At 51.0% G+C, this 27,092-nt stretch overlaps 1 protein-coding gene across 1 annotated transcript in view; it reads right to left on the minus strand.

Moving 5' to 3' along the window:
* Positions 1-22,943, minus strand: part of Creb3l1 (cAMP responsive element binding protein 3 like 1) — a 43,603-nt gene extending 20,660 nt beyond the window's left edge. The window contains exons 1-2 of the mRNA XM_041637598.1: positions 22,429-22,943; positions 529-757 (exon numbers count right to left, since the gene is read on the minus strand). Of these exons, the coding sequence (XP_041493532.1) occupies positions 529-757; positions 22,429-22,530 (331 nt within the window). The 5' untranslated portion in view covers positions 22,531-22,943. The remainder of the gene's footprint in view (positions 1-528; positions 758-22,428) is intronic.
* Positions 22,944-27,092: the final 4,149 nt, after the last annotated feature.

Raw genomic sequence — 27,092 nt, forward strand, 5'->3', positions numbered from 1 at the left:
TGTGAATGGGAAGGCATGCAGGTGCGTGTTCATGTGTGCATGTTTATGTGTATGGACATGAATGGGAGGGCACGCAGGTGCTTGTTCATGTGTGTGTGTGCCCGTGAAAGGCAGAGGTAAGTGGATGTTAGATGTCCTCCTCTATTGCTCTCCGAATTCTTGTTTGAGACAAAGTCTCTCACTGAGCCTGAAGCTCTGTTTCACCTGTCTCCTAGTCTATTCTCCTCCGTGCACGTGCCTGTGGTTACAGGACCTGCCACCACCCAGTTTTTATGGGTCCTCTTGCCCATGTGACAGGCACCTCCAGCAGCCCCCAGGCTCTGCATTTGTGAGAAGCTGTCAGGACACTGCTGCCTAAGGACCACTCTGTGTGAACTGCTTGTTGACTGCAATCAGAGCGAGCCAAAAGGCCAGGAGCTGCACCCTGCTGAGGGTTTTGTGGGCAGATGCCCTGGGAGTCTCAGGCTGCATATGACTCCACCTGTCCCCTCAGAAGCTTCCTCCCTCCTGGGCCCTGGCATATCTTACCTTGGGTGGTGTCCTCCATCTTGATGGGCACAAGGGGACTCTGGGGTGCGGAATCCCCACTCAGGGAGTAGCTGTGCTCAGCCTGGATGCCTGGAGCAGGGGAGTCCAGTTCCATGTCCAGCAGAGGGCTCTTCTCGTCCAGCACAGGGTCATCAAAGAAGCTGCTGAACAGGTCATTGGAGAAGTCCTCCATGTTCTCCACAAAGTGGTCCAGGTGCTCTGGAAAGTGCTGGGGAGGGAGGAGGAACCTCAGTTTGGCTCATAGAGGGAGCGCAGGTACTTGTGTGAAGTCGCTTCTTCCCTCCGGACCATCATGTCACCACCACCCACACTATGACCAACTTCACCAACTCCAACTCTCATTGTTTGTTCTTCTCTTTAAATGTTTTGTTGCTGGGCATGATGATACACCCTTTCATCCCAGCACTCAGGAGGCAGAGGCAGGTACATCTCTGTGAGTTTGAGGCCAGCCTGGTCTGCATAGCAAGTTCCAGAACACAAGAGAGAGAACCTGTCAAAAATATTGTTTTGTTATCATCATTATAGTGTGTGTGTATGTGTACAGGCATGCCACAGCACGTGTGGATGTCACAGTATAACTTTGTGGGGTTGTTTCTGACCTCCCATCTTTATGTGGGATTGGATTGGAGAAGTCAGTTCCGGCAGGGGAGACAAGTGTGTCTTCACTCACTGAACAATCTCACCAACTCCCTCACTTTTAAAACTTGGGCTCATTTATTTAAAAAATTAGGGTCTGGAGAGATGGTTGAGCAATTAAAAGCACTGGCTGCTCTTGCAGAGGACCCAGGATCAGTTCCCAGCCCCACATTTATGCAGGCCCTTGATCCCGCCAGCTGTTTACTCCATCTGTGTAAGCTGCAAGTACCGACTCACTAATGGGTTATGAAATTAATTTAGTGGCTCATGACCAAAATTTAAAAAATATACTTGGAAAATTTTTCCTTGACACACCATAATTGTACATATCTAAGGGGCAGACTTTGACATTCATCACTTGTGCAAATGGTTGGGTTCATGGGGCATATCCATCACCTGAAACATGTAGCCTTTTGTGTGGAGCACTGGAAATGCTGTCTGCTAGCTATTTTATGTATATAATTAATCATTGTCAACCACAGTACCCCACCGTGCCACAAAACATTAGCTCCCACTGCTTTGTCACTGCCTTCCTGTCCCCATGGCCCACCGTCCCCAGCCCCTGTTTTCCCTGCCAGTCCCAGCCCCTGGCAACCACTATTCTACTTTCTGCCTCCGCCAATCAACTCCTTAAGCTTCTACAGAGAGATGAAAGCATGACTTTTATTTTCATCTGGGGTGTTGTGTATGCTAAGCAAGGGCTTTATGACATCCAAATTATATAAACTGGCCCCTGTCCATGTGGGTATTTATGAGCAGAATTTAAGTAAAATAGAATAGAATAAAATACAAAATAAGTAGAAAATATCAGAATGCATCACACATACTGAAGTAAAAAACTTGGTGAAATATTAATCTCAGATATGTTTATACTTGAAAAGATGCCAAGTCCCTTTCTCAGAAATAAAAGGACAAAAACTCTGATAGTGACGGCGGGAAAGTCAATTAAGCCGTGTTTTAGCCTCCTCTGTGTATAGTGGGGCTGATGATACTTTCCACTTGCTATGCTTACTGTGGGGTTAAGCCACATATGAGTAAAGGTTGATAGCGGCTCCTTAAACTGCCACAAAGTCAACAAACGTCATATCATTAATAGACACTCCAGGGCCAAAACACAATAGGTGCTCCCCCTCTCCCCCAGGAGCTGTGGAGGCGCACATAGTGTGACTATTGTTCATGAGTGCTGTTGCTGGTCGCTGAATGAGATTGAGTGGGGTTGCTTCAGGCTCTGTATCGTAGCCTGGTCAAAGGGCTGGCACTGTGGAACTAGCTCCATGTCCAGAGTTGTTAACTTCCTGTGTCCTGAATTGCTAGGATCCTGTCCCCAGGAGGCAGGGATGGGCAATGCCTTCCACTTCAGGATAAGGCTCAGCACCTTATGAAAGGTCTTCAAAGAGCAGGGAATGAACAGGCGCTGCAACCGTGTAGACTAGTTTCCATTACTTGCTGATTTTTTTTTTTTTAACTTTTCTGTGTCTCAGTTTCCTCATTCAGACCCCATATCATTGCCATGGGGAGCAAGTGTTGGTCACGTGCTTCGTACACACCTCATACAATTAGGAGACTGAAATGAGTGAGCGTACACGAAGCGCTCAGAGCAGCACTTGGTGGGTAGTAACTGCTCCGCACTTGTAGTTATTACTGTGAAAACAGCAGCCGCTAAACTCTGGGCATGAGCTTGGAATCTGCCGAGGGAGGTGGTTTGAGTTTCCCCTCTCACCAAGTGTGCTGAGAAAGGCCAGGATTTTAGCTCAGAGACGCCATTGGTTTATTCTGGGGTCCTGCTTCTGTTCTCCCAGGATCCGTCACCATTATTTTATATTTTCGTTCTTATTTAAGCCTTCCAAAGCGCCTTCGTACCAAGCGTCACTTGTGCACCAACTTCTCTTTAACCTAAGATGACCTTGAACTTCCGATCCTCTCGCCTCCACGAGGTTACGGGGATGGAGCCCAAGGCCTAGGCAGCCACGCACGCCCCAGGCCGGCACCATTCATTTAAGCAGCGCCTTTCCCCAAGGAGCAAAGGTAATGCTTTGTATTTGACCGAATCAAATACAGGGAATCTGGGGTCCTGGAGCCAGACACAACCAGGAAGAGTCCACGGTCCCTCACTGTCCAGACCTTCTCTGGTCACCACACACCTCTCCCTAAACAGGGAAACAGCTTACTGCTGCCCGCCCGGAGGCAGGTTTACCTGCTAGACACTCGCTCACTAGGGGCTCAGGGGCAGAGCAAGGTCACTAGTGCAGAACCTGTTCAGGAGCGCCTGGGGGGTGAGGTACAAAGAGCTCGGGAGCTGAACAAGTCTCTACAACAATGAGAATCTAGACAGAAACGCTGTATGCTCCTCACTAACAACCATCTTCGGCAGCCAGCACTGAGCGGTCCACATTCACGGCAGAACCAGGCCAGCCCAGCTGGGGGCGCTTCCTTCCAGTCGAACTCTGTGTGTGGGGGCCTCTCTCCAAGACTGCGGTGGGGCCCAGGGGAGAGGGTTGCGCAGAGCTGGAAGAGCCGTGAGTCAGCGGCTACAGTATTTCTCCAGCAGCTGCTCTGCAGGCGATAAGGCTTTGCCAAGCCCCTTCCCGGGGGCCTGGGAGAGGAGAGTAGGGGTGGTCCCTGAAGTTTCCAGTTTCAGGAAGATGAACAAGAATGACCCCTTTTGAGGATGCCTAAAGGAACGTGCTAAGGGGCCTCGGTTGGCCGGGTGTTATGAGGCGCCCCCACCCCACCTGCTAGAAACAGCAGCCAAAGCTCAGCAGGCTGGAGCTTCCTGAGTGGTGGGAGCCAAGTGGAAGAGGAGGGCGGCCAAGGGGCAGGGAGGGTGGGGTGGAGGAAGCTCTGCGCTCGGTCTTCCTTGCCCAGGGTTCCTGGAGTGCTGGGTGGATGGTGGTCGTGTCAAATCGCACCTAGATTTATCTGCCTCTCCTGGGTGCATTGCCACCAGTAGCTGCTCACTGAATACTGTAACCTCTTGCTATCTGATGTCTGGCCTCACGGACATGCAGATCAGCTATGGTTTGAGACAGCAGGAAACTGAGAAAGGGGTCTATGCCCCCTCAACCCATTTTACTACTGAGAAAGCTAAGGTCCAGAGAGTGCAAGTCCTTAACCCACAGTCACACAGTGAGTAGTCAATATTCCGGGCGGGGTTCTCCGCAGTTCTGGGATTGCACTGACGGGAAGGAGTTCCTCTTGTGTTCTCACCTCACCTCCCTCCATCCCCGTAAAGCTCTCCCTAGAGACCTCATACCTCCCCAGCTCTGGCTCTGGTCGCTATCTCCTGCGATCCAGCCCCCTCCCCGCCTCTTGCTCACACAGACACACAAAAATCAGATTTAGGCTGTCTGATGGAAATTGGGGGTGGAGCTGGGGAAGAAAGGCCAGTGGCAAGGAGTTCATAGAGAATCTCACGCCAGCGCTTGACGGGGCGGGGGGGGGGGGGAGTGTTCTGTTAGGGTGGGCAGCCTTCGGGGGTGCCTTTTCATACAGGCTACGGGGGAAGCCAGAGAAAGAGGCATTTCCCTCCTCCTTGAAGACTTTTTCCTATACTTGTGCCAATATCAGCTCCTTCGCCGCCGCCACGCGCAAGCGGCGCCGGCTCCACTCTCTGGAAGGAGAGGTCCCCAGCCATCCGGCTCTCAGGCCGGCACCCCGCCTCCCCGGCTGCTGCGCCTCCCCTTGGCGCCGCAGCTCAGCCGCCTACCCTTTAAATTTTAGGGGTGGCAAAGGGGTCCAGCTTGCCTGAGTCGCAGTTACGTGGCTAAACTGGTCTATTGGGTCCCGCCCCTCGTAAGAATCTCGCGTGTTCATTGGTGGAAGAAGAGGAGCTCCTCGCCAATGAGAGGAGACTGCGAGCCACCGCCCGCCTGGCTCGGAGCGCGGCTGCGCAGAGCAGGGTTCTAGACGGGAAAGCCTGGAAAGCCTGCAGGGCGGTGTGCAAGTACAGCGTGTTCTTGATCTGTGATGGGGCAGAGCTGAGATGGCAATTCCGCGGTCTCCGGAGACCCTAATAGTCGTTTGGCCACCCGTGATGAGAGGGAGAGCAATTCACTTCCAGCTCTTCTCCACCCCCTCTTCCAGTAATCTTACCATAGGGTGGCACGGAGGTACCACAAGGTACCAGCCCCTCGTGTGAGAGGGGGCGTTCCCAGGATCGTACAGAATAAACTCTTGCTCGTTTCCGCGACATTTCCTCAACCTTTCCATAGGGGTCAGTGCAGACAGAAAATATCTGGGCTCAGCAGCTGGCTGGAGTACCAGTGCTGTCACTTGTGCACCCCTAGTTCTCTGACGCTTGCACCCCTGTCCTGGTTTATGCCCCAAACCCTAGTCCAGACAGATTCGGTCTGTGCTGCGTGGGGGAGACCTAAATTGGCCCAGACTGAGCTATGGGATCAGGGTGGGGGAAATCCCCAGCGAACATTCCTTCTGAGAGAGCAAGCTCTGGGAAGAGATGGGAGGAGCGTTCTCTCACATTTCCTGCTTTCCCTGGGAAGGCTGCAGCAGATGCCTCTCGTCCCCTAACACACTGACCCATGCATTCCCGGACGGTTACTTGCCTAGTGACCACGAGATAATTGCCTCCATTTCAAGCCCAAGGCCACCACTGTGAGTCACTGCTGTGTCTAGTGTGTGAGCTGGGTGAGGGGGCGCATGACCAAGACTGCAGAGAGGTGAAGTGGGCTCCTGGGGCCCAGCGGTCAGATCGCTTTGTCCTTAAGCATCACCACGCAAGTTTTGGGGGCCCTAAAATACTAACAACTTGTCTTGTAGAGCTAGACTCATGGCTGCCTGGCCAAAGGGAAGAGACATCAGACCCAAAGTCAGGAGGCCCCAGATGGAAACCTCTCTTCTTGACTCTGCTCTGAGGCCTAGGTTAAGGTGGACCGTCCAGGTTTCTACTGGCTACAGTTTGTCCCTCCTGAGGAAGGTGTTAGGGGCAGAAGGAAAAGCCAGTGTGTCTTTGTCTAGCCTCTCGGGCCTAGGAGGCTACCACTTCCCTGGAGCTCTCCTGGCAGTGTGGGAGCTATAGGGAGTCTGGTGTTCTAACCACCCTTACTATCAACCTTTCTTCTACAGGACAAGGAAGGAACATGCTGAGTTGTTCTGTTTTCCCTTATTGAACTATTAACCATATAACCTAAGTCCAAATAACCAAAAATGCTTCTGTGAGTGTGTGTGAATGCATGTGCACACCTGCACACAAGTGGGCCTTCCACCCAGGGAATCTCCATTTCTCTGACACAACACAGAGAGACACAGACCACCCCACCCCCACAACTGATACATTGAGGTCTGTCTTACACCGGTCTATCATATGTACACTGCTGCCACCCGCACCCCAGATTTCATAGGTGTACACTCTCAGGCAGTATAAGAAGCTTAGGGGACAGATGGGATCAGATGGACAGCAAATCAAAGGTCTGGAGGTGTGACTCACGGTTAGAGCATTTAAGTATGCATGAGGCCCTTGGCTCAATCACCAGTACCACAAAACCACCAAAGATCAGGTGTGGAGTACGCACCTTTAATCCCAGCACTTGGGAGGCAGAGGCAGGTGGATCTCTGTGAGTTTGGGGTAGCCGGGGTTACATAGGGAGACCTAGCTCAAATACCAAACGACCAAAAACACAACACAAGAAATACACACGTGTGAAGTCATCCCATGCAGGCTCACATAGACTCATGACCACATGCAACATCTCATATGCTCCCAGGCCTACACACAAGTAAGCCACAGCCTGCAGCCAGGGCATCATGGCAGCCCAAGCAGAAGATTTGGGAGTCCTCGCCTTGTTTGAGGCCGGGATAGTGACAGCTGGGGTTGGAGGAGTGATTGTGTGCAGACTGGAGCTTTGTTTTTGTGCCAGTGATGTCAGAAAAAGAGGAGAGTGGGTAGGCTGGCACCCACAGCAGGCTACTTTTATGCCAAGCAAGGCCGTGGAAGGGCACATACCACCTCTGCTGTCCCCAGCCTGGAAGTCTGGTTGTCATCTCCCTTTCCCTCCTGTCACCAGTAACCCTGGCCACAGGTCCTTCAGGTTCCCAGTCAACCCCCTGCCATCTGACAAGGTAGCCCTTTGCTGCGGCCCAACTCTGAGGCAGGTGCCAGGCACTGTCTGGGCAGGAGGAAACCACAGTAGTGAGGGACACTGCCCAGGGCCCAGATGAGCTGTGCCTGGCACCCCTGAGGGATGGCAGCTCATGGTCTGGCTTCTGGAGAGCTGGTCCATATGCATTAGCCAGGGGATGCCTTCGGGACAGCTCAGGACACCGAAAACCAAGTGCCAGACTGGCACCGCGGACCTCTGGAGAATAAAGGCAAGCGGTCACCCTCACTCTCCACATCACACACATTCATCCAGCCTTGCTGAACTCTTGATGTGTTAAGCTCACAAGCGGGCCTACTTCCCATTCTAGAAAGACTTTCTACCGTGGTGTGACTACCCTTTTATGACGGTAGGTCCATATTTGGAAATGTGATCACTTTCTAGAGTTGTGATCTCCTAAACCCTAAAACAACTATGTCATCCCCCTGTTCAGTGCCCATCCTTAACCTCAAAGAGCAGACTCTAAATTCCATAGGGTAGCAGGAACATCCATTCATGTTGTGTCTCACTAGCTATGGCTAATCCTTTTCCCCACCCTCTTTTCAGACCAAATCTTCCTCTGAAGCCCAGGATGCCCTCAAACTTGTGATTCTCCTGCCTTGCCCCCCAAGTGCTGGGATTATAGGCATGGGGCTCTGTGGGCTCAGTTCTTTCAGATGTACCCGATGCCTTGCGTGCTCAGGTAGAGCCCTGATGTTTGGAGACCTGCCGAGTGGGTGAATGAAGGCATGTGTCAGTGAGCTAATGGACTGAGGCCCCTTCCTCTGCGGCAGCGCATCCAGGAATGCATGTCCTGCACCCTGCTCTGCTGCCAGCCCACTCCTGCTCCAGGCCGAGTTCCACTGGCCAGGACTTCCTCCTTGCATCCCTCTCTGGGGAGACTGGGGTGGGGGAGCGCTACACTCATTTTTTTTTACACTGTCTGGCCTAGGCCTTAGACCAGTTATGTAGGGTGCACAGAGAGAGGTAGTTCTCAGCTGCAGGCCAGGTCTATGAGAATAGATGGGGCCTGTTGGTCAGCTGGCTGGATCTGCTCTTTCTGGGTCCTGACCAGCTGGAAGGTCTTCTAGGCTGGAGCCTAGCACTTGGCTCTGGCTGAATTCTCCTGGCTTCTTCCCCTCCTCGGCACAGTTACTCTTGAGCTTCTGGCTCCCTCAAGGTCCAGCCCGTCTGAGCTCTCCTCAGGTTTTATTTTTGGAACAAGTGACATTTTCTCTCCTTATGTCCTCCCTTCCTTCTGGGAAGGTGTGGGACCCTTGGGTTCCCCTGGGGATCAGGCTATGGCTTCAGCGTCAGGGTTCTGGACCTCTCCAGGCCTTCAAGGGAGACTCCTCACCCCACAGATGTGCCTGAGCCAGCTGCCCTGCTTTCTTTCCCCACCCAGTGGGTGACTAATGCCTACCCTTGTCCTTCTTGAAGAGCATCGCTCTGACCAAAAAAATCATAATTTGAAGCACCATAAGGCCCGCCTCCTATTATTGTGGGGGTGATATAGCTCAGGGATTATAAACAGGGAGACAGATAGGCCTTATCTGCTGTGTGCTGTGTAGCCTATACCAGGTTCTTAGCCTCTCTAGCCTCAGCCTCAGCTGTGAAGCAGGGGTGCTTCCGTCTACAGTACCAGGTTGCCAGAACAAGTAATTTGTAAAGTGCTTTCAACAGTGCAGGGCATTCAGAAGGCGCTCACTCAGTGTAGCAACGGCAGGAGAAGGAAAGGGAGGGCAGGATGGAGGAGGTTTGCTCAGGGACACACAGCCCAAGGAAGCCACCGTGCAGTACCACACATCTCTCTCATCTTCCTTCCAAGGAGAAGGGAGGGACTGACAGGAGCCCCAGTCAGATGAACAAGCCCTCGGCCTTCCGTGGTGGCCCCTAGCACCCTAGTCAGGCCTTCTCTTTCCTCTCTTGCATCAGGGAACTTCCTTGCTTTCTGAGTGCTGGGACTCAGGGGGCCTGGAACTCAGTCCCATGGACTCCAGTCCAGTAGGACTCTGTGAGCAGGGGTGGGTGGGGACTGCTGGGTCCTGCCTGACTCTAGAGTAGAGAAACTGGAGCAACACTCGGGCCAGCTGGGGCTCTTCCAGCTCAGCCAGATGTCTCAGGAATGTGCTGAGCTGGGAACTACCTCTCAGCTTCCCTCACCACCCCCACCCCTCACCCCGCATCTGCTGGCTGGGGCTAGGCCCCACCCCCTGGCCTTTCTCATCCTTTTCTGGGGAGCCTGGCTTCTCTCTGATCCCCTCACCACAGCCCAGCCCATCAGTCTTCTGTAGGAGTTGTCAAAGGCAAGGGTTATTTTCTCTGCAGACCCCCGTGGAGTGGCTGACCTTGTGGGCGCCCTGGCTGTCTAGGAGGGGGGAGTTCTGAGTGGATACAGCATGCCAGACCCCAAATGTGGAACTGATTTGCAGTGCTGGAGAGAAAGGGGTGAAGGCAGAGGTAGGGCTGGGCGTCCTCTCTGGAGAAGATCTCTGGGCATCTTGTCCCAGCTGAGGGCTGGGAGAGCCAATGGGGTGGTGTGCCAGACTGGGCTTGGCTCAAGAATGGGATACAGATTCTTCCAGTCCCCCTCCCCTGGGCTTTACAGGGACATGATTTGTCTAATATTGGGGGGGGGTCTGAGTTATTGGACAGGACAGGGGAACACCATTAGAGTCCTGAGATTGGGCCAAGTGACAGGGTACGGCTTGGGAGAGACCCCAGCACTAAAGAGAGCTAGCTGGCTAAGCCCATGCAAGGGTGGAGCTGTCTTGGGTCCTGGTGTAGTGATGAAAGGGCCAAAGGAACTAGGGACTGGTACTCCTGCTCCAGGGGGAGAGTCATATCAGGTCATGGGGTGGGGGTGGGGTGTGATTACTGGAGGTGAAGGACCCAGCTCATTGCTGCCTCATGCTACCCTGGGCTTGGGGAAAGCCCACTCTCTGCCTCCTCTTGAGGAAAATCGTTGATAGCGAAGATGCCCTAATGGACTCTAGCCCTCTTGGCCCCAAGACAGGTCAAAGTCGCTGTGACCATCATCTTGTCCAGGCCAGAGCTATCACTGGCTCCCTGCATCCTGCTGAAACAAAGGAAGGAACAAACTGGCAGCTCCCTAGCAGGGTATCAAAGGTCGAAGATAACAGATCCCACAGAAGATGTAGCCTGTTTTCTCCTCTCTCAAGCTAGTAAGGTTGTCGCTTTCTTTGCTTATGGCTGGAATGTCTTTTTATCATCTCATTCCCACTCCTCCCATCCTCTCAGACCCAACGTACATGCTGCTTCCTCCAGGAAACCTGCCTGGATCATTCTCTTTCTGCTGTGCTACCATAGCATGAGACTGCTGGCTGCTGACTGGTGCCATGCCGTGAACTCGTGCCGTGCACGAGAGGAGCCAGGGCTCCTTCTAAGGGAGCCCTGAGCATGGCACAGCGGAATTCCTCATGGTACAGGGGACAATAATAATGGTGAGCACGTGTGTGCTGCCCCTGCTCCGCTCCTTTGCCTTCAGGGTCTCATTGAAGCTTCAGGAAATAAAGTAGACACCGTGGAGCCTTTGCTTTACAGACCAGGACACCAAGGCACACACAGAGAGAAGCATTTCCCAGCTTCATAGTGCTCGTGGTGGGCCAAGTCACATCTGAACTCAGCCCTGCCTCCAGAGCATGTTCTTGGGGTCCATGACTTCACTGGCTGCTGACAGAATGGAGGGAGGGGCCCCGCTACTCCTGCATACCCCTGTATGTAGCTAGTACAAGCTGGGAGTAAAGCATAGGCCCCAGCTCCAGGCGTGGAGTCTCCACCCAGGACTCCAGCTTTGTTCTTCCCTGGCTATGAATGTCCTGATACCTAGAAACATAGAGCAGAGCTCTGAGGAGCTGGGAAGTTTTGGGGCTTAACACAAAGGAAAGGCCTTCTATCCAGGCCTGGCATTGCAGGCCTGTAATCCTAATTATGCAGGAGGCTGGGGCAGCAGGATCACAAGTTCAGGGCCTGCCTGCACTATAGAGTGAGTTCAAGGCCAGCCTGGGTAACTTAGAGAGACCCTGTCTTAAAATTGTAAAAGGAAAGAAGAGGGCCAAGGGTATAGCGGAATGTAGAGCGCTTGTCTAGCACAATGAAGATCCTGGGTTCAGTCCTTAGTACATAAAAATGTTGCTAGGCTATGCTGGCACAGTTGGGTGGTGGTAGCACACGCCTTTAATCCCAGCATTCAGGAGGTAGAGGCAGGAGGATCTCTGTCAGATCGAGGCCAGCCTAGTCTACAGAGTGAGTTCCAGGACAGGTCCCCCCATGGCAGTGCCAAGTGCTAATATCTTTCTTTTCAGACAAGGACAGCATCAGCGAAGCAGCAGTGTTCCGCAGAAGGCATATTGTACACTAGGCTTTGTGCTAGGTCCTCTTCAAAAATTCCTAGTTGAGGGCCAAAAGATGGTAAGATGATGGTAATATGGTAAGATAGTAAGATGGTAAGATGGTAAGATGATGGTAAGATGGTAAGATGATGGCAAGATGGTAAGATGATGGTAAGATGGTAAGATGATGGTAAGATGATGGTAAGATGATGGTAAGATGATGGTAAGATGATGGTAAGATGGTAAGATGATGGTAAGATGGTAAGATGATGGTAAGATGGTAAGATGATGGTAAGATGGTAAGATGATGGTAAGATGATGGTAAGATGATGGTAAGATGATGGTAAGATGGTAAGACGATGTTAAGATGATGGTAAGATGGTAAGATGATGGTAAGATGGTAAGATGATGGTAAGATGGTAAGATGATGGTAAGATGATGGTAAGATGGTAAGATGATGGTAAGATGATGGTAAGATGGTAAGATGATGGTAAGAAGATGGTAAGATGGTAAGATGATGGTAAGATGGTAAGATGATGGTAAGATGGTAAGATGATGGTAAGATGATGGTAAGATGATGGTAAGATGGTAAGATGATGGTAAGATGGTAAGACGATGGTAAGATGGTAAGATGATTGTAAGATGGTAAGATGATGGTAAGATGATGGTAAGATGATGGTAAGATGGTAAGATGATGGTAAGATGATGGTAAGATGGTAAGATGATGGTAAGATGGTAAGATGATTGTAAGATGGTAAGATGATGGTAAGATGATGGTAAGATGGTAAGATGATGGTAAGATGGTAAGATGATGGTAATATGGTAAGATAGTAAGATGGTAAGATGGTAAGATGATGGTAAGATGATGGTAAGATGATGGTAAGATGATGGTAAGATGGTAAGATGATGGCAAGATGATGGTAAGATGGTAAGATGATGGTAAGATGGTAAGATGATGGTAATATGGTAAGATAGTAAGATGGTAAGATGGTAAGATGATGGTAAGATGGTAAGATGATGGTAAGATGGTAAGATGATGGTAAGATGGTAAGATGATGGTAATATGGTAAGATGATGGTAAGATGATGGTAATATGGTAAGATGATGGTAATATGGTAAGATGATGGTAAGATGGTAAGATGATGGTAAGATGGTAAGATGATGGTAATATGGTAAGATAGTAAGATGGTAAGATGGTAAGATGATGGTAAGATGGTAAGATGATGGTAAGATGGTAAGATGATGGTAATATGGTAAGATGATGGTAATATGGTAAGATGATGGTAAGATGGTAAGATGATGGTAAGATGATGGTAAGATGATGGTAAGATGATGGTAAGATGATGGTAAGATGATGGTAAGATGGTAAGATGATGGTAAGATGATGGTAAGATGGTAAGATGATGGTAAGATGGTAAGATGATTGTAAGATGGTAAGATGATGGTAAGATGATGGTAAGATGGTAAGATGATGGTAAGATGGTAAGATGATGGTAATATGGTAAGATAGTAAGATGGTAAGATGGTAAGATGATGGTAAGATGATGGTAAGATGATGGTAAGATGATGGTAAGATGGTAAGATGATGGCAAGATGATGGTAAGATGGTAAGATGATGGTAAGATGGTAAGATGATGGTAATATGGTAAGATAGTAAGATGGTAAGATGGTAAGATGATGGTAAGATGGTAAGATGATGGTAAGATGGTAAGATGATGGTAAGATGGTAAGATGATGGTAATATGGTAAGATGATGGTAAGATGATGGTAAGATGGTAAGATGATGGTAATATGGTAAGATGATGGTAATATGGTAAGATGATGGTAAGATGATGGTAAGATGGTAAGATGATGGTAAGATGGTAAGATGATGGTAATATGGTAAGATAGTAAGATGGTAAGATGGTAAGATGATGGTAAGATGGTAAGATGATGGTAAGATGGTAAGATGATGGTAATATGGTAAGATGATGGTAATATGGTAAGATGATGGTAAGATGGTAAGATGATGGTAAGATGATGGTAAGATGATGGTAAGATGATGGTAAGATGATGGTAATATGGTAAGATGATGGTAAGATGGTAAGATGATGGTAAGATGATGGTAAGATGATGGTAAGATGGTAAGATGATGGTAAGATGATGGTAAGATGGTAAGATGATGGTAAGATGATGGTAAGATGATGGTAAGATGGTAAGAAGGTAAGGGTGCTGTTGCTAAGCCTGACAGCTAAAGTTGGATCCTTGGACTCCACATGGTACAAAGAGGGGACTGAAACCAACTTCTTGCACATCTTCACATGTACCCCATGGCATGCACACACATACTGGGGGGGGAGAAGGGAGAGAGAGGAGAGAGGGGGAGAGAGATGGGGGAGAGAGGAGAGAAGGGGAGAGAAAGAGGAGAGAGAGGGAGAGAGAGGGGAGAGAGAGAGAGGGAGAGAGAGGGGAGAGAGGTAAGAGAGAGGAGAGAGAGGGAGAGAGAGGGGAGAGAGAGAGAGGGAGAGAGAGGGGAGAGAGGTAAGAGAGAGGAGAGAGAGGGAGAGAAAGAGGAGAGAGAGGGAGAGAGAGGGGAGAGAGAGGGGAGAGAGGAGAGAGAGGAGAGAGAGAGGAGAGAGGGGAGAGAGAGGAGAGAGAGAGGAGAGAGAAGAGAGAGGGAGAGGGAGGGGAGAGAGGAGAGAGAGAGGAGAGAGACAGGGGAGAGAGGGGAGAGAGAGAGGAGAGAGAGAGGGAGAGAAAGGAGAGAGGGGGAGGGAGATTTTAGTTGAGTTTCTTTTGTGAGAACTGAGAACCCTACTTTTGAGCATCTTCCTGATTTTGTGCAGGAAGAAAAGAAGTCTGAATGAGTTAGGAACCTGCCCGGCATCTGAGGACAGCCAAGATTGTCCCTAGAGCTAGCAGTGCTGATGCTGACCCTGGATGGTCACCCCACCCTCACTTCAGGCATAGCCCAGCTGCCCAGGGCCTGCCCAGCTCTCTGCCACCTGATCTTGGACCTGATGTTTATATAGATTGGGCCTCATTGCCAGCTGTTGGGGTTTGAATCTTCTGTCCAAGTGAGTAGGTTTGACAGTTCTGCTTGCTTCTTACCCAAACTCATGCAGTTTTGGAGACCAAGATATCCAGAGTACGGTCTGTTTCTAAAGGTGGCTGGTGGGTTCCCAAATAGCAATTTTTATTATACTGTAGAGTTCACAGATAGTTAAATACTTATATTCTAATATTTTATGTTAGAAAAAGTCATCTAGGGGCTAGAAGATGGCTCAGAGGATAAAACACTTGCAGTACAAGCATGAAGACCAGAGTTGAGATCCCACATTCACAGAACAGGCAGGCAGGCATTGTGGCCAGCCTGTAATCCCAGCATTCCAGAGGTAAAGACAAACAAACTCGCTAGCTAGGCCAGGTGGACTGGTAAACTCTGGGTTTAGTAAAAGACCCTGCCTTAGTAACTAAAGTGGAGAAGGTTGAGGAAAACACTCCATGCCAACATTTTATCTCTATACACACCCACACCTGTGTGCTCATTCAAGTGTGAACATAGATACAGGAGTGTAGTGTGCACACACTCCCAACAAAGGCCATCATGATAAAGTGAAAAGCTGAGGTGAGACATAAGAATTAATACTTGAATACATGCATAAATGGATTAATAAAATCTATTTAAAAGAAGGCTCACTAAAGTTGGAAGTTGTCTGATGTTTTCTTTCATTGCCCATCTACCTTCTTACCCTCCCCCACTGCTGCCCACTCAGCCCTTCTTTGCACTAATTCTCCCTCCCACCACCCACTCATCCATTCCCTCTCCTCTCTGTCATCTCCTTATCCACCTACCCATCCCCCATCTGTCCATCCATCCTTCCATCCATTCTTCTCTCCATTCATCCATCTGTCAACCTATAGTGTAAATAAATATCTTCTAAGCACTGCAGGTGCAACTAGAAAATAGCCAAAATTAATGAAGTGACCCTCTGCCTTCAGGAACATTAGTCTAGTTTAGTGACGAGGAGGTCAAGGTCCAGAAAGGGAAAGGGCTTGGCCTAAGATCACCCGGTAAATTGAGAAAGAAGGGACTGACGGGTGAGGATGGTCCAGGCAGAAGAGAACCCACAGGAGCAGGTTGAGCACTGTAGTTGCTGCCTGAGAACCAACTCCCGGCTCTCCAGCAGGGCCTTAAGGGCCTGCCTCATGCCTCTGTTGCTTTCATTTTTGTTATTCTTTTGGAAGGGGTGGAGGGAGTGGCTGCAGCTGTCCAGCTGTTATGTTGGACCACACATCCCTGCTCAGATGTGTCAGCCTCTTTGTGAAGGGTGAAATGGTTTCTGGGCCAACAGCCAAGGACTAAGGAAGCATCATTGAGTTCTCTGTCCCTGGAGACCTGGGGGAGAAGCAGACTGAGCCTGGCAACAGGGAAATCCACTCACAACTCAAAGTCAAGTTAACCTCATTGACCATATGGTGTGTCCAGTTCTAGCAAATCAGGACTTCGCAAGGAAACCAATACTCCTGACATACTTATTTTGCCAGTCAAGGTTCTGGGCCGTGTTCTGCTCCTCCCAGCTTCTGAACCAGATGTTCCAACCTTCCCTTTTTTCCTGCTCCTGGCCCAAGGTCCCGCCACTGACTGTGGCTTCACTGGGTCTGCTCAAGGGGGTTACACAGACTTCTAGCCAAAGCAAAGCTCATACTCCACCCAAATCGTCCTCCTCCATCACGCCCCCCTGGAGTGCCGAGACTTCCAGAAGATCAGCCTGTTCTTCAACATCTGGAACTGGTTTCTTGAGAGAGGTTCAAGGGCAAGCCAGGTCCCTGGGAGAGATGCTCCAGGAGGCCCCGGGTTGTAAAAGGTACATAAGTGGAGGAGAGGACACGAGCTGGGCGGTGTCCTCTGTGGGTCCTCTAGAGAACAGAGGTGCAAGTTCCCCAGAGGATTGTGGAGTATCACCCAGCATGGGCATAAGGAGAGGACACGAGGTGGGCGGTGTCCTCTATGGGTCCTCTAAAGAACAGAGATGCAAGTTCCCCAGAGGATTATGGAGTATCACCCAGTATGGACATAAGGAGAGGGGACGAGGGGCCTCTCTAGGGGCTCCAGCTGTGTCTCTAAAACTCCGGATATCCATGGCAGCTATGGAGAATATAGGGAGGACCCTTTGGATGCATAGCAATGTCTAAGTTAGAACAACAGCACACACAAGGGGCTAGCTAATCTCCAACTATTCCTCTCTGTCCTCAGAGTCCCTGGAGAGTCTAAGTTGCCTCTCTAAGAGTCTCTTTCTCGTCTGCACTAAGGATGGAGATGCTGATGGGTTGCTCAGGCTAGAGAAGACAGCTGTGCTGCTGACATGCTTCTCAACAGCATCTTCACCACCAGGGGTGGAAGATATTGGGTAGGCATGCAAGGTCACCTTGGAGAAACTTTGCAAAACTTGTTCAAAAGCAAGATTAGCTAAGTCTGCCTTCTTGTTCAGCTGTGTGTAATAACCCCGCCTCCTTGTTCAGCTGTGTGTAATAACCCCGCCTCCTTGTTCAGCTGTGTGTAATAACCCCGCCTCCTTGTTCAGCTGTGTGTAATAACCCCGCCTCCTTGTTCAGCTGTGTGTAATAACCCCGCCTCCTCGTTCAGCTGTATGTAATAACCCCGCTTCCTTGTTCAGCTATATAATAACCCCGCCTCCTTGTTCAGCTGTAGATAATAAACACGCTGAGCTTCCAGGGCACCACAGCTTCTCCCAGAGAGCCAGTCCATCCAATCCCAGCTCATTTCTTCACTGGCCCACCTAGGTCAATACGGGGAGGCATGCAGAACATGGCATCTATACTACTATTTCCCTGTTTCTGACTTAGCTCTGGGGAGCTGGAGACCTGGGTGGTCTACCAATGCGCCTCTCCAGTACCAAGTCATTGAAGGAATGGGCATGTCTGTTAGTGAACAAGAAAAAGAATGCCTGGCAGACACAGGGAGGCTTGGGGGCGGCCGAGGCTTCTGTGGGCATCCCTATCACACTCAGGGCTGGCCAGGTCAGGACCCCAAGGCTCCAGGGCCCCTTCTGGAATTTCCTGCATACCTCGTGAATACTCAGGTCTGGTTGGCTCTCACTGTTTTTAACAGCTTTCCTTTCCTTTGAAGGAATTTTCTCTACAAATACAATAAATTCTTGACTATAGCAAAGTCCTGTGTAGTATGAAGAAACCTGTGCTTCTGCCTCACATTCAGGCTCCAGCTCAGGTAAAATGGGCAGATCTCTGTCTCTCTGTGGGGGCTGGCTTAGCAACAGGACCCGTCTCTTGTGGGGCGCTCTGTTTGATGTACAGCCTTTACTCCTTTGCTGTTTGTGACAGGTCCACCCACTAGAACAGATCACTGTTCACTGACTCTACAAACGCATAACTCCATATTTTACATAATTTGGAAATAGTGGGTTGGCTTTTGCATTATTGTAGAATTTTACTATCGAAAGTGCTTCTTTTGCATCACAATATTATGCTAGGTTTATGGGAATGTGTAAAATATGGTCTCTGTTTTTATGGAACTTTTTCATGGAGGAAATACATAAAAAGTCAATAAAACATCTGCAAACTGGGATCCAGGCCGTGAAGAAGCCAAAGGAAGGACAGGGGCCTCAGGCATCTGAGCTGAGAGTAGGGACCTGGGTGGAAGGACTTGAAGCGGAGCATTTCAGAAGGTAGGAATAGCATGTGCGAAGGCCTGAGGTGGCTCTGCAAAGGGACCACAGCTTAAGACCTGAGTGAGGTCTAAGAGACCCAGAAAAACCTGAGAAGGAAGAAACAGGACAACCCAGGCTCAAGAGCCAGAGATTCAAATTCCCTACAGGTCAGCGAACTCTAGACTGTCCTAGACTGTGGCCTGCAGGGGCCTTGGGAAGAGTGTGCAATGGCTCAAAGTAATGACTATTCTTTGGAAACCATGGCAATGCTCTCTGTAAAGCCCGGAGACAATGTCAGCTGCAACTCTGATGGCTCCTACACTTTTCTCCCTGTAACACATAGAGTCTAGGGATCTGGGAAGAAGGTCAGTAAGGTCCTTACCACAGAAGCAGGAGGACCTGAGTTCGACCCCCAGAACCCATTGAAAAGGCAGGCCCAGTGGTGCACACTTTTAAACACAGTGCTGGGGAGGTAGGGACGGTCTAGCCTAATCAGTGAGCTATGGGCCAGTGAGAGAAAGATGGTGTTTCCGAGGAGGCTGTTACCTCCACACACCCGAGTACACACCTGCACACCCCACCACACAAAATACACACACGATTAAAAAAAATGGTGTCTGACCTGGACCTCATTCATTCGTTCATTCATTCATTTGTTCATTTATGCAGCTGTCAAGGAGACAGATGTCACTCCAGCTTTCAGGAGCTGGTTTCTTCAGAAGTGGGGGAGGGTAGAAAACAAAAATAAGCAAACTCTGGACTCCAAATTCAGTGTTTTGGTGGAGTGTTTGGAGCTCTACCGAGATTTTGGTTTTCCAGTGAGTTTTTCTTTACTTATTCTTTTCTGGTGGGTTCCACTCTTAGGCCACAGTACCTTGGCCCTTCTTGTTGGTCGGAATTAACACACACACACACACACACACACACAGGCACACACACACACTCACAGGCACACACAGATGCACAGGCACACACACACGCACACATGCACACACGCATACACATGCACAGGCACACACGCACACACATGCACACGTACAAGAACACACGCACACACACATGCACAGGCACACACACATGCACACACACACACGCTCTATAGATACCTGCAGAAAGCCCTCCCACACATGCACAAACACACACGCGCACACACAGGCACACACATGCACAAACACACACATGTACACACACACACGCACACACACAGACACACACACACGCACACACACACACATGCACACACACACTCTATAGGTGCCTGCAGAAAGCCCACCCACACAGGCACATCCACACACACATACTTCTCTAATCTCCCAAACCCTCCACAAGCTGGGGGTGGGGCTTTTGACTTTCCCCTTTAGCATCCGTGTAGAAGTCAGATTGGGGATCTGGGGAGCAGTGAGCAGCTTCACCTCTTTCCCAAGCTCATCCTCTGGGCTTGTCCTAGGGTTCCCTCATCCTCACACCTGGCTTCCTCAGCTGCTGAGAGGTGCATGGGTGTGTTGAACAAATATCCTTACAACTTCCTGCTGCTCCCCTCTGAGACAACAGAACCCCCTCCCTCCCTGCTCCCCCTCTTCCTCCTCCCAGACTTCCCAGCTGGGGTTTCTCTGGAATCCTGAGTCAGTTCCCTGGAGAGAAACCAGAGAGATCCCTGTAAGGGACACGGCACAGAGACCCTCTCTCCCCTCCTCTTCCATCTCTGTTATCTGTGTGCACGCACAGGCCTGGTGACCATAGGGTGTAAATGCTCAAGGAGCTGGGGAAAATCACAGAGGCTGCCGGAGGAAAAGCTTGCACCTCTAGAGTAGCAGAGGCAGCACCACAGTACCTGGAGGAGGGCCTCAGAGGCCATGCAAATACCCCACCACCTGCAGGCTGCAGAGGCGGCAAGGTCTCAGCTGCAGTCAGGAGGACCTAGCTTTCTCTTTTTGCTTTAGGTCCCCATGCAGCTTTGATGGCTCACAATGGGGTTTTAAGGACAGTGAAGACATGACTTTCCATCTTGCAGATAGACGCATCCCTCGCATCCTCATCCCCAGAACCCTCTCTCATCCTCCTGCAGAGAGTGAAGAGGGAGTTGGGGTGTGGCTGTGGTAAGGAACTTAGGTAGGGAAACAGAAGAAAGAGAGAAGGAATCGGACTTGCTCAAGGTCACACAGCAACTCCTGCCTCCCCTGCCCAGTGCCTGGAAGATGTCAACTGTAGCCCCTAACTTGCCTGGGCCTTAAGTTGCCTTCATCTTCTCACCAAATCCTTACACTAGTGCTTCAGGCAAAGAGGGTCTCCTGTTATGGATGAGGAAGTCAGGGCTCTGAGAAAATAAGTCACAGGGCCCAACCACCCCACTAGCTGAGGCAGAAGCATAGCCAGCTCCAGAATTCCCCAGTTCCCAGCCAGGGAACTCTGTCCTCTTAGGAACTGCTTCCCCAGGCCTATCTGACCCTGGACCAGATGAGGGCAGGAGGGCCCCAGCTGGGCTTTCCCTCTGGTGCCCCATTGCCTATCAGGGTTTCTTTCCTGCATTGGAGCAGGGCCCGGAAGAGCAGCTGCAGAGGGGCCGGCTGTGGATTTCATTGAGAAGAAAGCCCAGCTCAGCGGCCCCAGCTGTATGAAGTCTGCAGGAGGCTGCCCTATGCCCTCAGACTTCAGGGAGGCTTCAACAAGCTGCTTTCCCTCTAACCAGAACCTTTTACCTGCTCCAAGAGAGCTATATGAAACCTCCAAAACTCCGTTGCTTAACCCCTGGGAAACATCTAGACACCTTGGAAAGCATCGGTCCAGCTTTTCCCCATTATAGATCAAGAAATGGAGGCTCATGCTCACAGGGGAAACAAAGGCAGGATGAGACCACTGCTCCTAAAACAGAACTTCTCTCCTAGTTCCCTTGATCTGATGTGGGAGACTAAGATTTGAACAACCTTGCTCGGACAGCAAGCCCCAGAGGGATACTGCCTCTGGAGTAAGGCCTAGAAGTCCTGACACCTCTGACTTCCCAACTGATGATATCAGTCAAGCTGCTTGGGAGACTCTAGTGCAGGGCACCTAAATCCTTTAAGGATTTTCCCTTTGCTTGCTGAAGTTTTTGTTAGCTTAGGAGGTAGGTGGAACAGGTGGGGACCCCCGTGTGCTTGGCCTTCTGGGGAGTGTGGGTGGAGGGGCATACAACTATGGTTCATTCCGAGGTGTTGGTGGGTTCCCATATGATTCTCCAAACAATCCACATTTCTTCAGGATGGGACTCACTCTCTCCCCTCTTCCCCTCTTCCCAAGACCTGCCCCTCCCCATCAAGTCTCTGGGGTTGAGCTCTAGTGAACGAGAGGAAGGAAAGAAGAGTGGGTCTCGTTTCCTTAGTGAAGTAGGGGAAAGGAGGGAGGAAAGCAACTCCACAGCCCGCGGCAGTCATGCAGCCACAGGGAGAGACAAGTTCAGCAGAAGCACAGGGAACTAAGGAAGCACAGTGGCCGAGAGTCTCCCGAAACGTCACCGGGTGCTGCCCTGACCCACTACCCTCAGTTCTTTTCCCGGGAGGTCCCGAGCCTGATTTCATTGGGAGGTCAGGGCAGTGTTCCTCAGTTTCTGGGTCTGGCTCCGGTCCCCTAAAAGCTTAGGGCCTCTGGCCTGGGAAAGCGCCACTGTGCGCCCCCAAGCGGAGACACAGCTTCAGAAGCACCGAGGCCCTATAGAAGGAGCCGGGAAGGCTCCTCCACTTTGCGCCCAATCTGGTCCCTGAACCCTGGGGTGGGTGGAGGGCGGATGGAAGACTATTGCAGGGTGGCGCGCGCGGGGAGGGGGGTGAGGATTGGTGTCTCTTGAGTTTATGTCCGACGTTCGGGTGGCTCCGATACCTACATATCTCCTTCTCGAAGAAGCCAGAGGCCAACGTGTGCTCTGATTGAGTCCTCAGAAGTGGCGTGGGGCGCTAGCTGCGAGCCTACACTCTAGGTTCCTGGTCTGAGAGGGGAGTCCAGGGACCTAGTGCCCATCTTAAAGTCCTATGCACGTGTCCGTCCAGGCTCTGAGCCGAGCCTCCTCCTTGGTTCTTACCGATCTTTGCGGGGTTCTAAGGCACGCCGCGGAGAGGGGTGAGAGTTGTGTGCAAAGGGGAACCGAGACCCTCTCGTTCTTACCGCATTGTTGAGGAAATCCGACTCGTTCAGGTCTCCCAAGTCCAGGAAGCTGGATCCCGGGAACAGCCTGTCGGCCGGGAAGGGTTCCAAGACGGCGTCCATCGCGCCGGGTTCCAGGAGACCCCCCTTCGGGCTGCGCTTCCCTCACTCCAGGGCGGCGGCGATCCCCGCACCGAGCTGCGGCTGGGCCGGGCAAGCAGCCCTGGGGGCAGGTCCCGGCGAGCCCCGGGGGAGGAGCGGCGGGGGTGGCGCGGGTCGGGGGCGCTGGGGGACCTTAAGGCAGAGGCGCCGAACGCACGGTGGGCATTCAGCCGACTCCTCCTCCAGCTCCTCCCGGGGCGCAGCTGGCTTCCATGGGGACCCTGGGGGTGGGGCCGATGCTGGAGGAGCCCCCCGGGCCGGGTGGGAACCGGGGGTGGGGGAGCTCAATGCTCCCCCGAGACAGGATGGGTACCGGATCTCTCTGGGTCTCGTCCTAGGCACGGCTTCTGTCACTTTCCCGGGTCTGAAACCTGGAACCCGGGGCTGGTTAGTCCAGCTGGCCTGGGCGCCACGCCCCCACATCAATATTCACGATAACTCAATATTAATGAGTAGGGGGCGTGGCTGGGGGCGTTGGCTCCCCTTTTTTTAAAGAGACATGTTTCAGTTAGGCTTTCTTGGAAGGCTCAGCTTTCTGAATGCTCAAATAATGTGATGAAGGCAAAACTATTCTGGAAATTGTAAGTTTCGTGAAACCTGGGCGATTTGTGAAGGCTTTACCAGCCACGATTCCGTTAGCTGAAGACCGACTAGGAAGCCAAGTTTTTCCTCTTCTTTTTCCTCCTCCTGCTCTTCCATCTCTTCCTCCTCTTTTTTTCTTTTTGAAATAGAATCTCTCTCTCTATAAGCCCTGGCCGACCTGGAACACTCTGTGGAGACGTTGGTCTTGAACTTATGCCTCTCCGTGTGCATCGCCATGCTGAGCTTTTTCCAGTTTGGTACTAAACCTTGAACCAAACCAAAGCCAGCAAACTGTCAAACTGTTGCTCCTGGGCCTGGAGAACTGAGTTTCCTGCTCTTCCCAGGGCTCACAAAATATCTTCCCACAATGGGGATCGATCTCTCTCTCTCTCTCTCTCTCCACACACACACACACACACACACACACACTTCTTTCTTCTGGGGGTGCCGGATCTCATGTATCCCCAGCTGGGTTTATTGATTGGCATGGACCACCACACCCAGGTTTTTTTTTGTTGTTGTTGGTTGTTTTGGTTTGTATTTTGAGACAGGGTTTCTTTGTGTGTAGCTGTGGCTGTCTTGGAACTCATTCTGTAGACGGTACTGGCCTTGAACTCAGAGATCCACCTGCTTCTGTGCCCAGTAACACACCCAGTTTTATGTAGTGCGGGGGGGCGGGGGGATTACATCTGCCTCCCTACCACCTGAGCCACGTCTCAATTCCCGACTCGCAGCTTCTTTATTCTTCATCCCCAGGCTCTCAGCTTCCATGTTTCCTTCCCCAGGAAGCCTTCCTCGGAGCCCAGATGGGAGCAGTAAGCACCCCGGTACACACTCAGTATGCAGGCACGCACCGCATCCTCCTTCACACAGCCCTTGTAAGCTCATGTGACTGGGACTCTGCTGCACTCTCTCAAACCCCTCAAACAAACAGGAAAGCCAGCTGTCCTGCAGGCAGAGGGGCTGCCTGAACAGTGAGCTATGAGTGGAACCTCCTCCTCTCATCCACCGTGAAGCCTCTAGATTTCTTCAGAGCCGATGTTGGAGAATGTGGGAGTCTGGTGAGCCAAAGTGCCATCCAGTCACCTGACACGCAGGCCCCTTGGACGCTTTACTTGAGTAGCCTGCTGCTTCAACAACTTAATCTCTTAAAAGGGCTGATAAACAATCTCTCAGCACCTGAATAGGGAAAATAGCTCAGAAGGGCACTCCCTTGAGGGCTGGGGCCACTGTTTCCTGCCTGGAGTCCTGCTGGGATTACACGTGTTTAGTTCAGGACCTAAAAGGCCTTTAAGAAGCAGTGATATCTTCATGGCCCAGCCATAGTTCCTGGTTAAAGTCACCAACTGAGACCAAAGCTGTTTGCTAGAGCTGGGAAGCAGGCAAATGGCTTTTCTAGGCTCCCATCTCACGGCCCAGATGACATAGTTTAGGACAGTGAAGTTATGACCTAGTCTATCACATGATTGTTGGCTCCAAGGCTTCCTCCAGAGTTTGCTCTTGAGAAGCTGGCCCCCGAGCCCATCCAGCAATGCCATCCTGGAAAGTTAGGTTGAACCCAAAAGAAATCAATTCTACCCACAGTGATGGATAAGAGTTAAGTGGGGTCATGGGTCACCTGAGGATTATTAAAACAGGAGTGACGGAGCCTTTTCAGGAAAAGGGGAGTGCTCCTTGTGTAGGTAGACAGGACTGTGTCTCATGGGTGAGTCTGTGGCAACAGGTGTCTGGAGTCCTGGCTCCTGAGCTGGAATCCCTGTGGGCTCCAGGAGGGGCAGAAGTGTCCCTTTGCCTGAGGTTGGCTGGAAATCGTGACAGTGTCTCCCCCCCCCCCCCCCCGCCCCTGCTCTGTAATTAGGGACATAGGTACCATTTAAGTGATTGGGGAAGATTATATAGTTTAGACAAGTAGGATTAAAGTACCCTGTCTCTCCTTATTCTTATCCAGGTGAACACCCCAGGAAACCATTGGAAATAATCCTGGGGAGGGAGGCTGAGAAGTAAGATCTCCTGAGAGAAAGCCGGGAGCTGGAGTAAGAGAAGACAGGTGAGCAGAGCCCGGATGAGCTTAGTGTCCTGGAGCGCACGGGGTGGCAGAGCCTGGGACACCTACAGGGGAAACTAAGGACCTACCAGTAACACACACTAGTCCAGGTACCTGAGAGCCTGGCGTGGAGTCTTTAAAGACATAGCAAAGAACCACACAGCATGACTGTGTGGGTAAGGAGGGTCTCTCTGAGCAGTGAAACTGCAAGCCGAGTCATGAATTTAGGTCATTCGGGGTCAAAATGAAGGAAAAATATTCCAGGTGGTGGGACCAGGGTGCAGCAGAGGAAGAAAGCCTTGATGGGATGGGGGCAGGCAGGGGACAGGATTGATGAACGTGGAGCCCCACGTTGGACCAAACCTCTTCTGCTCATTACATGGCCACTGAGACTCTGGTCTGTGAAAACCCTCGTAAGGATCATGACAGTTCCCAGAGTAGCCCTTTCCTCCCCATCCACTCCAGTGAGGGTGTTCAGAAACACAGCTCCTCTATCCAGGATGGACCTAGCCTGTGAGTGCTAGGTGAGCTCTTTACCACTGAGCTCCCGACAGGCATGGCTGCAGCTCTGTGGCAATGGCTCCAGCTGTGAAGCCAAAGCCTTCTGCATAATAATATCTCTACACAGTTGGTGACAGTGACGCACAGGAGGGAAAGGGCAAAGATGAGCCTCCCATCTGTCCCGGACACTGCCAGACGTCAGCGTGTGTGTGGTGTCACTACCCTTCCCGGAGTCTCAGGTTCTGCGTGTGTAACATGGGGGATGAAGCCCTGATACCTCCTACACTCTTCCAATTGGGGCTCTGGGAACCCAGACCGTGAAGCCAAGCCTGTCCCTCAGAAGGCTAGGTACTCTGGCTTTCTAGACTCCTACCAGGAGCTACCTGGAGGGTGGAAAGCAGGTGTTTGCTGGAGGCTGGCAGGCCTTGGGTGGCGGTGAGAAGGTCACCCAAAGTAAACCTGCCTTGTTTGCCTGGATCATAAAGGAAAAACGTTTTGGCACACTTAAGCAGGAACTTCTGGGGAATGAAAACATATTCATCCTGGAGATTAGGCTGACTTCCGGGGTGCAGATGGGGGCCCTTTGTTCTCTGTGGCTCCCCAGAATGGATTGCATGACTGTTCTTCCTCTGTCCCCTATTGGGGCTTGAACTGAGCTTTGAAGTGGCACTCTGCCAGGAAGGGAGGGTGGCTTCTAACCCTGCCTGACATTCATCTCCACTCCCTCGGCCTGTGTCCTGCTCTCTCCATCCCGACCTTCCCTTTCCCCTAACATTTGCTGAGGGCTTGCTCTGTGCCAGGTACTAAGTATATTAGCTGTGTTACTTGGTTTAATTCTTGAGACAACCTTGTAAGACAAGTTCTGGGGTTTTCTAATTCTGACTTACCTGTTTCTTTGCACATGTTAACACCTCTGAAGTCAAGTGTGTCTGATGACGTAAGTTTGGTGGGTGAAAGATTCCCCTGCTAATGTATTAAAAATAATGGCATTTCATAACACTGATGCCACCTTAGATTCAGGGAAACAAGATATTGTCACCATGCCTAGTGTGTAGATGAGGAAAGTAAGCCCCAGGGAGTTTATTTTCCTTCTTTTCTAGGTCACTGGGGCCTAAGGCCATGACTGGCTTGCCCAGCCTCAAGAGACAGAGCTAGAACTGTCCGCTTGTGGTCCTTCCACTCATCCCAGAGCTACTACATTGCTCCCTGGGGAGGGAGCAGAGGAGAGCCTTCTAAGCATCTGGGGCGGCCAGTTATTATGAAGGTTACAACACAGGTGACTGTGAGGCAGAGAATGGCCTTAGAGACAGATGTCCCTCCCCTCTTTTTAAGTCTCTGAAGACTGAAGCTCTTTAAGGAGGAAGAATGCCTTTCCCGCTAACTGCTTTCACTTTTC

Source organism: Microtus oregoni, unplaced genomic scaffold, assembly GCF_018167655.1.
Source record: "Microtus oregoni isolate MIOR12 unplaced genomic scaffold, Mior012 000053F_ref0000044, whole genome shotgun sequence".
NCBI lineage: Eukaryota > Metazoa > Chordata > Mammalia > Rodentia > Cricetidae > Microtus > Microtus oregoni.